This window comes from Tamandua tetradactyla, chromosome X (genome assembly GCF_023851605.1).
Source record: "Tamandua tetradactyla isolate mTamTet1 chromosome X, mTamTet1.pri, whole genome shotgun sequence".
NCBI classification, from domain to species: Eukaryota; Metazoa; Chordata; class Mammalia; order Pilosa; family Myrmecophagidae; genus Tamandua; species Tamandua tetradactyla.
In genome coordinates this window covers 101,432,640-101,445,028 of record NC_135353.1, presented here as the reverse complement: position 1 = coordinate 101,445,028, position 12,389 = coordinate 101,432,640, and the positions used below count along the sequence as shown (strand labels likewise).

General features: G+C 35.5%; 1 protein-coding gene across 1 annotated transcript in view; it reads left to right on the top strand.

Annotated features, from left to right (window-relative positions):
* KIF4A (kinesin family member 4A) overlaps nucleotides 1-12,389 on the top strand; it is a 230,614-nt gene that overhangs the window by 177,125 nt on the left and 41,100 nt on the right. The window contains exons 21-24 of the mRNA XM_077145000.1: nucleotides 1,808-1,963; nucleotides 2,089-2,189; nucleotides 8,894-9,023; nucleotides 10,536-10,706. Coding sequence (XP_077001115.1) covers nucleotides 1,808-1,963; nucleotides 2,089-2,189; nucleotides 8,894-9,023; nucleotides 10,536-10,706 — 558 coding nt within the window. The remainder of the gene's footprint in view (nucleotides 1-1,807; nucleotides 1,964-2,088; nucleotides 2,190-8,893; nucleotides 9,024-10,535; nucleotides 10,707-12,389) is intronic.

Sequence of the window (12,389 nt, the reverse complement as noted above, 5' to 3'; positions counted from 1 at the left end):
TGCGGCACTTTTAACCTTGGCGGACTCTCCCTGCTGGGGGCATGGTGGAGACAGAGGAGAGGTTGTAGGCTGGTTTTAAGGGCTTCAAATTGCCAAGACCTGGGGTCTGAGTTCCTTGAGAGAGGGATTCCACCTGAGTTGGGCTTCACTCCTCCCCTTTCCTCTTTTTCTGTTAGCCCAGTGAGCGACCTCCGCCTTGATCAGGTTCACCTGAGCTGGGGGCCTATTTCTAGTAGTCAGAATTTGTTAATTAATTCCACAATTGGCATTTGGTTGGGCTCAGCTCCTGCTCCTGGTAAAGTCTCTTTCCTTTCCCCTCTGGGAAGCAGCCTGTGGGTGGTAGGGGGTGCCGGCTGCCACGGCTTGGGGACTCACAGTTCTGGGGAGGCTCGCAGCGGTCCAGGTGGTCCAGACTGGGGTACACTGTGTGTCTGGTCACTGACATGGCTCCAGGAGCTGCTCTGCATTGTTTCTGGTCATCCAGTAGTTGTTCTGGAGGACAAACCAAAACACACACATTGCTAAGCCACCATCTTGGCCACCGATTTATAATTTAATTCCATTGTTGTCACAGAACATACTTCATATGACTTGAATCCTTTTGAATTTACTGAGACTTATTTTATGGCCCAGTATATGGTCTAACTTGGTAAATTGAGAAGAATGTGTATTGTTGTTCTTGGGTTGAGTGTTCTATAAGTGTCCATCATGTCAATTTGGTCAATTATGTTGTTCACTTCTGCAAAATCCTTGCTGATTTTCTACCTACTTATTCTATTGATTATTGAGTGACATGTATGTAAATCTCAGACTAGAATTGTTGATTTGTCTGTATCTCCTTTCGGTTCTTTTTTTGCTTCATGTATCTTGACACTGTTATTGGGGTATGAACATTTAGGATTATCTTCTCTGGATTGATGACTACTTTATTATTATGAAATGTCTTTCTTCATCCCTGGTAATATTCTTTGCTCTGAAATCTTCTTTCTTTGATATTAATATAGCCACACCAACTTTCTTTTGATAAGTGTTAGTATGGTATATTTTTATTATTTTATTGTAATCTATTTATGCCATTATATTTAAAGTATGTTTCTTTTAAGGAGCGTATAATTGGGTCTTTTTTTTATCCAATTAGACCATTGACATTTAATGTGATTATTGAATATGGGATATTTTGAGTATCATCTTACTGTTTCTTTTCCATTTGTCCCAATCAGTTTTTCCTTTGAATATTTTGGTGCTGTAGGGTCATAAACATTAAGGGTTATGTTCTCTTGATTAACTGACCCTTTATCATTATGAAATGATCCTTTTATCTCCAGTAATATTCTTTGATATGAATTCTTCTTTGTCTAATATTAATATAGCCACCCCAGCTTTCATTTGATTACTGTTAACATGGTGTGTCTTCATCAAAAGTGTAACTATTTAGAATGGATATCTATTTATTAAATAGAACAGAGAATAAAACGATACCTCAGTTTTATATCATGACCAGTTAAAGACAAGGGACAAATGTTAAGGTGAAAATGAAGAAAGTAAAGACAGGCACATAGAAATGCTAGTATGTCTAGAGAAAGATTTTCCTAGAGAAAGCCTCTTGTGACCTATTCAGATATTGTAGTTAAAGGCTCTTAGAGAGGTATTTGAATTTTTGGTCAATGTAGGCATGAATAGAAATCTCACTTCTAGATACTTGAGCTGAGCTCTGTTCTAAGTGAAAGACTTAAGCCTAGAGCTGAATCTAGTCCATGGGCCAGAGATTCTTCATCTCTAACCCAGATATCACTTATGTCTCTTCTAGAATTGGCTTGGAAATGAAATTGAGGTTATGGTCAGCACTGAAGAGGCCAAACGCCATCTGAATGATCTTCTTGAAGACAGAAAGATCCTGGCTCAGGATGTGGCTCAACTCAAAGAGAAAAAGGAATCTGGGGAGAATCTACCTCCTAAACTCCGAGTAAGTGCTGTTATAAAAAATAGTAACCAGTAAGCAGACTCTGCACACCCCAGAAATAATTGCTACTTCATAGGATTACTTTCCTTTTAGTGTTTCACCCTTGTTCCCACTATTCTTCTTTACAGAGACGCACATTCTCACTTGCTGAGCTGCGTGGTCAAGTTTCTGAATCAGACGATTCCATTACAAAGCAGATTGAAAGCCTGGAGACTGAAATGGAACTCAGGTAATAGGACCATCTCTAAGGCATTATAAAAATTTACACTTGGAATCAAAATAGAACACATCAATTCAGTGATTCAAAAACCTGTTTTTCAAAAGCTTTATGATGGTGGAAAAACAAGAGAAAGTAACATTTTTGTTTAATCAGATGCTGCACTAAACATGTTAGATACATTTTCTCATCAATCCCTCCAGTACCCTATGAGGTAAATATCATTCTTCTCTCTTTAGAGATCTAAACTAAAATTCAGAGATCTTAAGAAACTTGGTACATTGTGTACAGCTAGCAGAAAACAGAGATGGGATTCCAAACTAGATCTATCTAATTCCAACTCCTATGTTCTTTATAATATACCACATTTTTAATGCAGTAGCATCTCTGAAATGTAGAACTGTACTAAAAACAGGATTTATATCAGAGGAACCAAAGAAATGATACTGAAAGAATAACATAGAGACTACCAGAGGTGTGGACCTTCCTGGCAATGTGGGACAGAAATCCTAGAATGAGCTGGGACTCAGCATCAAGGGATTGAGAAAATCTTCTCGACCAAAAGGGGGAAGAGCGAGATGAGACAAAATAAAGTGTGAACGGCTAAGAGATTCTAAACAGAGTCGAGAGGTTATCCTGGAAGGTATTCTTACATATTATATATCACCTTTTTAGTTAAGGTGTAGTGGAGAGGCTGGAGGGAACTGCTTGAAAATGTAGAGCTGTATTCTAGTAGCCATGCTTCTTGAAGATGACTGTATAATGATACAGCTTTCACAATGTGACCGTGACTGTGAAAACCTTGTGTCTGATGCTCCTTTTATCTACCTTTTCAATAGACGAGTAAAACATACGGATTGAAAATAAATAATCAGGGGAACAAATGTTATAATAAATTTAGTAGATTGAAATGCTAGTGATTAATGAAAGGGAGGGGTAAGGGGCATGGTATATATGAATTTTTTTCTATTTTCTTTTTATTTCTTTTTCTGAATTGATACAAATGTTCTAAGAAAGGATCATCATGATGATGAATATACAACTATGTGATGATATTGTGAGTTATTGATTATATATCAGGAATGAAATGATCATATGATAAGAATGTTTATGTTTGTATGTTGTTATGTATAATAAATAAATTAATTTTTTTTTAAAAAATAGCATAGAATAAAGAAAACCTAGGAGATCATCAACAAAATAGTATAATGTATAAGTAAAGTTATCATGAGTATTAAATAAGATTTTATAAGTAAAGTGCATAACACAGAACTTGGCATATTAGAAGTGAATTTCTCTCTTCCTGGCTCTAAGACCAGAGATTTTGTTGCACAGCCTCTCTAATCACTGTTTTCTCTTGAGTAGTTTATGAAATTAGGAGGAACAGAACTTTGACAGAGATCTTATAGTCACTTAGAGTAATTTAATTTTATTGTTCAGAAGACCTTGGAGATCATCTAATTTGTTTTCAGCCACACATACCAGCTATTTATTTTTGGATACATATATAAGTCACTCACCATTTGTGTTCTTGCTTTGTGTGCACTGGATGCAGTTGGGAGAGACAGAAAGAATAGATGGCACAATCCTTGCTCTCAAGTGGAAAGAGTATAATGACTTGCAGTGGTGTGTTAGAATCATTTGTTAAAATTTAAAGAATATTGTAACCATTGATAGCTCACAGTCTACTGTGGTGAGAGTATTTATACCATAGAAATTGGCAAAATCTACACATCAGGACTGTTTTTAAAGTGCTGTTTTTTTAAAACATTTACCTGCACACCACTATGCATAAATAAATGATTATATAAATGTATGGCAGGTGTTAATAGAGGACAATTAGAGATAAATTTAATCAGGAATTTTCCTAAAGTTGATGAGACTAATTAGATTTTAAAATAGATAAGGAGCCCATGCGGAGAGGAACAAAGGCCCCCAACCACCAATATCTGAGCTCCCAGCCAATATCTACCATCAATCTGCCAGACAAGATAAGTGAGCAATCTTAAAAGTCGTCACCCCATCTTTCACCACTTAGAGCAGAGATAAGCTGTCCCCACCAAATTCTAGCCACATCACAGGTTTGTGAGTCAAATAAGTTACTATTGGTTAAGCCACTAAGGAAAAAAAAATAGACAAGGAACATGAATTGTTAGGGGGACAGAGAAGGAAGAGATGACAACTCTCAAGCGTCTGGCCTGCTCTTCCAAGAAGCCTTCCCTGACTGCTCTCTAAATTCTTCAGAACTTACAGTACTCAATTATATGGTATAGATAATATATGCTATCTTTATATTTATTAATTATTTCATGTTTATTAGTCTTGTCTATTTAGACAGACTGTAAACTTATAAAAGAAAGGATTATATATTAGACTAGTAGTTCTCAAAGATCCCTTCAGGGATCTGAACAGTTAAAATTATTTTCATAATTATACTAAGATGTTATTTGTTATTTTTACTATGTTGACATTTGCACTGATAGTGCAAAAGCAATGGTGGGCAAAGCTGTTGACATATTATCCTGAATCAAAGCAGTGGCACCAAACTGTACTAATAGTCATTAGTCATTGTGCTATTAAATCTCAACCCTGAAGTACATCTTTTTAATATTCTGTATGACAAAATGGGAAGAACATGTAAAGCACTTCTACACACTGAAGAATAATTGTCTCGGGCAAAAGCATTTACACTGTTGTTTGAGGTGTGAGTTCAACAGGCCTCTCTTTTCATGGAATATGATTTTTCACTCGAAATAATGACTGATACATGAACTATGATTGTTCAGCTTGGGTATTTGGCAGACATTTTCTCAAAGTGCATGAAGTGAGCCTGTTACTTTAAGGAAAACAATTGACAATATTTGTTACCAAAGATAAAATTTGAGCTTGCAAGTGAAAATTAAAATGTGGGAAAACTTGTATCTGCCACCATGAGCTTGACAATTTTCCATAACTAAATGTGATCTTTTATATTGTATAATAAAATGTGGAGGATCCATGTGACTTAGTAGACCAATATTTTCCAAATCACATTTTACAAAATCATGTATGAATAAAAGATCTATTCATATTGCAAGATAAAGCAAATGGAGAATGATAGAGGGAGGAGGGCTGGGGACATAAATGAAATCAGAAAGAAAGATAGATGTTAAAGATTGAGATGGTATAATCTAGGAATGCCTAGAGTGTATAATAATAGTGAAATGTACAAGGTACAATTTTAAAAATGTTTTTGCATGAGGAAGAACAAAGGAATGTCATTATTGCAGGGTAGTGAAAATAGATGGTAATTAATATTTTAAAATGTCACCTTATGTGTGAGACTAAAGCAAAAAATGTTTATTTGTTACAAAATTTATACTTTGACTAGTGCATTTCCTAATATAACTTATGTAGATAGTTTGATTGAACGCCATAAGTACTTGGAATCTCAGGTAAGACATGAGATTTTGCTGGTTTGTCCAGAGTGATGCCCCAATGAATCCCAGAGTGATTCGATCAGTGAGTGGAAAAGTATCTGCAAAGCCCCCTTCAGGGAGTGGTGAGAACGGGGGAAAATTCAACCTCCCCAGGTTGAATTCTTGATATTCTCACAAGCAGTGTGGACAACCAAAGCTATAGGCTGAGCCCCCAGTCTTGGGGTTTGTTCATATGAAACTTAACGCCGCAAAGGATAGGTCAAGTCTACTTAAAATTTAGGCCTAAGAGTCACCCCCAACTGAGCCTCTTTTGTTGCTCAGATGTGGCCTCTCTCTCCAGCCAACACAATGAGCAGTCTCACCACCCTAGCCCCCTGTACATGGGACATGACTCCCAGGGGTGTGGACCTTCCTGGCAACGTGGGACAGAAATCTTGGAATGAGCTGAGACTCAGCATCAAGGAATTGAGAAAAACCTTAGAATGATCTGAGACTTAGCATCAAGGGATTGAGGAAACCTTCTCGACCAAAAGGGGAAAGAGTGAAATGAGACAAAGTGTCAATGGCTGAGAGATTCCAGAGTCAAGAGGTTATCCTGGAGGTTATTCTTATGCATCAAGTAGATATCATCTTGTTATTCAAGATGTAATGGAGAGGCTGGAGGGAACTGCCTGAAAATGTAGAGCTGTGTTCCAGTAGCCATGTTTCTTGAGGGTGATTGAATAATGATACAGCTGCCACAATGTGACTGTGTGATTGTGAAAACCTTGTGTCTGATGTTCCTTTTATCTACCTTGTCAATAAAGGAGTAGAATATATGGAATAAAAATAAATAATACAGGGAACAAATGCTAAAATAAATTTAGTTTGTTTGAGATGCTAGTGATCAATGAAAGCAAGGGGTAAGGGGTATGGTAGGTATAATCTTTTTTTTTTTTCTTTCCTGTGTTCATTTTATTTCTTTTTCTATTGTCTTTTTATTTCTTTTTCTGAATTAATGCAAATGTTCTAAGAAATGATGAATATGCAACTAAGTGATGATATTGTGAATTACTGATTATGTATGTTGTTTTATTTTGTTCCTTTATTTTTTAATTAATAAACAAATTAAAATATATATATATACAAAAAATAAAGCAAATGGATTTTAATATGAGATTATGAAAAGCTTATTGATAATGGTTTCAGATTCCATATTGCAACTAACTTTTGAGGAATTACCACTTGTCGAGTTTTGGTTTAGTCTCAAAGAAAAATATCCACAAGTATCTGAAAAGGCTGTTAAAATACTCCTCCTTCATCCAACTATGTATCTGTTTGAGGCCAGATTGTCTTCATATATGTCAACCAAAACAACATATGGCAAAAAGATTGAATGCAGAGCGAGATATGGGAATCCAGTTATCTTCTATTAAGCCAGGCATTACATAGATTTGTAAAAACGTAAAACAATTTTACTCTTCTCACTAAATTATTTTTTGTTTTGGAAAATATAGTTATTTTTTCACAAAATATTATGTATGTTAATGTATAATGAGTTTGTTGTTAATTTTAAAGGAAATCAGATATTTAAAGTTTTTCTGTTTTACTTTCCAATACTGTGAATACCTATACATATAATATAACATATGTGAACAAAATTTTTTAGAGATCATCAATACTTTTTAAGAGTGTAAAGTGATCCCAAGACTCCAAAATTTGAGAACAGATGTCTCTTTATGTGTGTGTGTATTTTTGATTATTTCTTTTTTATTGATATATATTCACATACCATGTGGTCATCCAAAGCATACAATCAGTGGTTCAAAATATCATCATATAGCTGTGCATTTATCATCACAATTGACTTTTTTTCTTAGTTAAAGAACAGATTTCAAAATTTGGTATGGATTACAATTCTACAATTTTAGGTTTTTCCTTCTAGCTGCTCCAAGACACTGGAAACTAAAAGAAATATCAATGTAGTGATATCAGCAATTGTACTCATTTGTTAAACCCTGCCTTTTCTGTATAACTCCACCATTACCTTTGATCTTTCTCCTACTTTTTTTTAACTTTTTTTATTGTATAAAATAACCTATATACAAAGCAAAGAAAAAAGCAATAGTTTTCAAAGCACTCTTCAATAAGTAGTTAAAGAACACATCCCAGAGTTTGTCATGGGCTACCATACCATCATCTCAGATTTTTCCTTCTAGCTGCTTCAGAACATAGGAGGCTAGAAGGAATAAGTCCTTTTCTATCATCACAATCAACTTTTTTTTCCTTTTTCTTGTGAAAAATAACATATATGCAAAAAAAGCAATAAATTTCAAAGCCCATTGCAATAATTAGTTGTAGAACAGATTTCAGGGTTGGTATGGGTTACAATTCCACAGTTGTAGGTTTTTACTTCTAGCTGCTCTAAGATACTGGAAACTAAAGGAAATATCAGTTAATGATTCAGCAATCATAGTCATATACAGAGTTAAACCTACTCTGTATAACTCTGCCATCACCTTTGATCTTTCTCCCACTCTTTAGGGGTATTTGAGCTATGCCCATTCTAACTTTATCATGTTGGAAGGGGCTGTCACTAATATGGGATAGGGGGATGGAGCTAGTTGATGAAGAACTGATGTCTTAAACTATTTTTGTACACATCTTCCTTATAGTACCTAACATAGTACTACATTTTAAGCACATACCAGTATGTTTTCTTTCAATGGACACAGAGTAAATTTCAGAAGGAAGCTATTAAGGAAAGAAATAGTTTTTAGAGTTGATATCAAGCCATACTTGATCAGAAAATATCTTGAAGTTATACCAGGATCAGGGTACTAGTCTTAGAAACCTCTTGATCCTAAGATAACCTCTTAGAACACCAGCCATTTGTACCACTTTGGTATTTGATTCCAGCAAAGAGTACCTGTTTGTTTTTTGAGATTTTTCTTTCAAGTCTCCAACCTGAATCTTATGCTTAAATGGGTGGGCTGTCAAATCATATTCTGAACTTATGTGGCCTCAAGACAGCCAATCTCACCACAACAAAATCCTTAACTATAAAAAGTCTTTCAAAATCCCACTATATCACCCCAGGATTTGATAAAATAAAGCTATTTTGATCGTCTTTTGGAGTCTCTTTGAAACAAGATTTGAGAGAGTGTATAAAATCCTAAACAAATGGCCCACTCATTGTTTAAGTAATATTTAACTGATACTGCCATCTATGAAATTATTCGAGGTTTCTCAGGGTTCATCCCCTTTCCTTGGTCTTGAAGCTACTAGCCATAAGTCTCACTGTTTCCTTCCCTGAAGGAGTGCTCAGATTGCTGATCTACAGCAGAAGCTCCTGGATGCAGAAAGTGAAGACAGGTCAAAACACCGCTGGGAGAATATTGCTACCATTCTTGAAGCCAAGTGTGCCCTGAAATATTTAATTGGAGAGGTAAATATCATTCTTCCTATGAGCAATTAGCAATTAGGGGCCTGTCTGGGTAGGTTGAAAGAGGATTTTAGCCTAGAATACTGTTGTAGTGTTAATGCCACTTTTCATGATAGAAACCACAGTGGCATTAACATTAGAGAAATTGTTTTTTGTGGGTGTTTTTTTTCACATGCTTCTGAGTTTTATTATTAAGGAAGGTGGCATTTCCCTTAAACTACTGTTTCTTTAGCTCCATATACCATGAGAGGATGTGCAGAGGAAATATAAGTTCAGGATATCCATGGGAGTTTTTATAGTCATGAACCTATTTTGGCATAAAGACTATATCATATGTAGTCATTTTTTATTTTCTCATTAAAGCCATCAGATAGATATTTGAGTGATCTTTTTCACCTGAGTTTATGACAGGCAAGTGCTATATAAACCAAATCATCTCTGCTGGCATTGTTAATCTGAAAATAGTTTAATGGGTAAAGGTTAATATAAACAAGTATAGGCCAATGACTTACAAAAATATGACTTGCAAATTATACTTGTCATGCCTGGCATATAGCAAGGGGTCAATAAATGTTAGCTGTTATTAAGAAAAGATCAGGATGCCACAGTGGGCCACAGTTTAAACGTAAACTTTTAGACTATACTACTTTTTAAAACACCTATGAGTTTTATATATTAAAAAATATAAGATATAATCTAAGAAAGAGATCTAAAAATCTTTTGAAATAAAGAACCGTTTTAAAGAAAATCTATCTTCACTAACCTTAAAAATAATGCATCATCTTTTATTGTCACAAGAAGAATTAAAGTAGGCCACCTTTAGTGATTCAGTCATTTTCACCTGAGACAAGGATAGACACTCTGAATCTGGAAGTTTGAGCAATGGCACCTTTTATACATTTTTTTCTGGGGTTAGCAAAATTGTTCTCCTAAGGAAATCCTGATTAGTCTCATTAACACTGGTATTTATGATGTTCGCTATCTGAGCTAGTAGTGAATGTAAAACTAGTAGTGAATATAAAATTAGGCTAGCATTAGGGTATCAAGATGTACAGAGCCAGATCTGCAGTCTCAGCTAATGTGTCTACGAGTTTTGACTTGTGAAAACAGACACTCTGAGATGGGATATAATTGGTCATAAGGGTGTGTCTTATGGGTTTCTCTTTAAAATTAAGGTAGAATTTCTTAAATGTCTAGAGTTTGCAGTTGTCAGATACTGTTTATGTTTGATTTATTTTTGTCTTGAGGCGGAGAAGAGATTAAATGGTCTTAGTGGTAGCTTCTAGCCCTAAGATATTTATCTTAACAGAAATATGGGCTTTTGGCCTAGGATAGTACAATAATATTGTTACTATTTGTTGTTACAACTCATATAAATGGAACAGTAAGAATGGACTTGGACATGGAAGAACTTTTCTCACTCCATTTCAAGAAAGTTGGCATTTTTCTGACTAAATGCGTAAGGAGAAAAGTGGCCATTCTCCAAATAAACTGATCTTCTTTTATCCCTTCTAGCTGGTCTCCTCCAAAATACAGGTCAGCAAGCTTGAAAGCAGCCTAAAACAGAACAAGGCCAGCTGTGCTGACATGCAGAAGATGCTATTTGAGGAACGAAATCACTTTGCTGAGATGGAGACAGAGTTACAGGCGGAGCTGGTCAGAGTGGAGCAACAGCACCAAGAGAAGGTAAACTCTGGCAACCCAAGAAGCTATACAAAGGGCAAACTGCCATTGCCTTTTTCTCTATTAATTGTAGTAACACACTCAACTCAAAATTTACCATTTTAACTGCTTTCAGGTGTTCAATTCACTCGTCTTAATTATATTTACAATAATTTGTTGCCATCACCAGTATCCATTTACCCAAACTTTTTCATCACCTCAAACAGATACTCTACACACATTAAATAGTAACTCTCCATTCCCCACAACCCCCAGCCCTTGGTAACCTGTAATCTCCTATCTGTCTCTATGAATTTACTTATTTTAGGTATTTCATATACGTGAGATCATGTATTGTTTGTCCTTTTGTGTCTGGCTTATTTTAGTCAACATGATTTCTTCAAGGTTCATCTATGTGGTAGCATTCTTTTTTATGGCTGAACAATATTCCATTGCATGTGTATACCAAATATTGTTTATCCATTCATCTGTTGATGGACATTTTGGTTGCTTCCACCTTTTGGCTATTGTGAGTAATGCCTCTATAAGCATTGGTGTACAAGCATCTGTTCGAGTCCTGATTTGGGAGAAATATAGTGAGAAATAGGATAGCTAGGTGTCTTTGTTTGCCAGGCTGCTATGATAAATAACACACAGTGGGTTGACTTAACAATAGCACTTGATTGGCTCTTGCTTTGAAAAGCTAGAAGTCCAAAATCAAGCTATTGGCAGAGTTTGTCATCTCCCTGAAATCTGTAGCGTTTTGGCACTGGCTTGCTCCAGTCCTGTTCCTCGGCTTGCATCTCTGCCTCCCATCCCATAGTGATCTTTCTGTCCTTGTCAGCAATTCCAGTTTCTGATGATTTCCAGTTTTTTCCTGTGTGGTCCTTTTCTTGGCTTCTGGTTTCTTCTCTTTACAAGGACTCCTGTAATATGGATTAAGACCACCCTCATTTAGTTGGGCCACACCTTAATTAAAAATAAGATCTCTGAAAGGTCCTATTTACAATGGATTCATATCACAAGAATGTGTATTAAGCTTAAAAATTGTCTATGTTAGGGTATACAATTCAATCTGCCACAGCAGGTCATTTGGTAGTTCTATGCTTTACTTTCTGAGGAACTTCCAAACTGATTTCCACAGTTGGCTGCACCATTTTACAGTCCCACTAAAAATGTATGAAACTTCTAACTTTGCCACATCCTCACCAACACTTTGTTTTTTTGTTTTTTTTTTTGTTTTTTTAATTATAGCCATCCTAATAGGTATGAAGTAGTATCTCATTATGATTTTGATTTGCATTTGTATATCTTCTTTCTGTATGACATTTGTATATCTTCTTTGGAGAAATGCCTATTCAAGTCCTTTGCCTATTTACTTTATTTTTCTTAATATTTTTATTCATATATCTTCACACAAATACATTCCATACATGATGTACAATCAGTGGCTCACAGTATCATCACATAGTGTGTATTCATCACCATGATCATTTTTAAAACATTTGCATCACTCCAGAAAAAGAAATACAAAGAAAAAAGAAAGAAATCATGCATCCCATACCCTTACCCCTCTCTCTCATTGACCACTACTGTTTCTACCTACCCAATTTATTTTACCCCTTATCCCCCACCCATTATTTATTTATTTTTTGCCATTATTTTTTTACTCATCTGTCCATACCCTGGATAAAAGGAGCAACACAC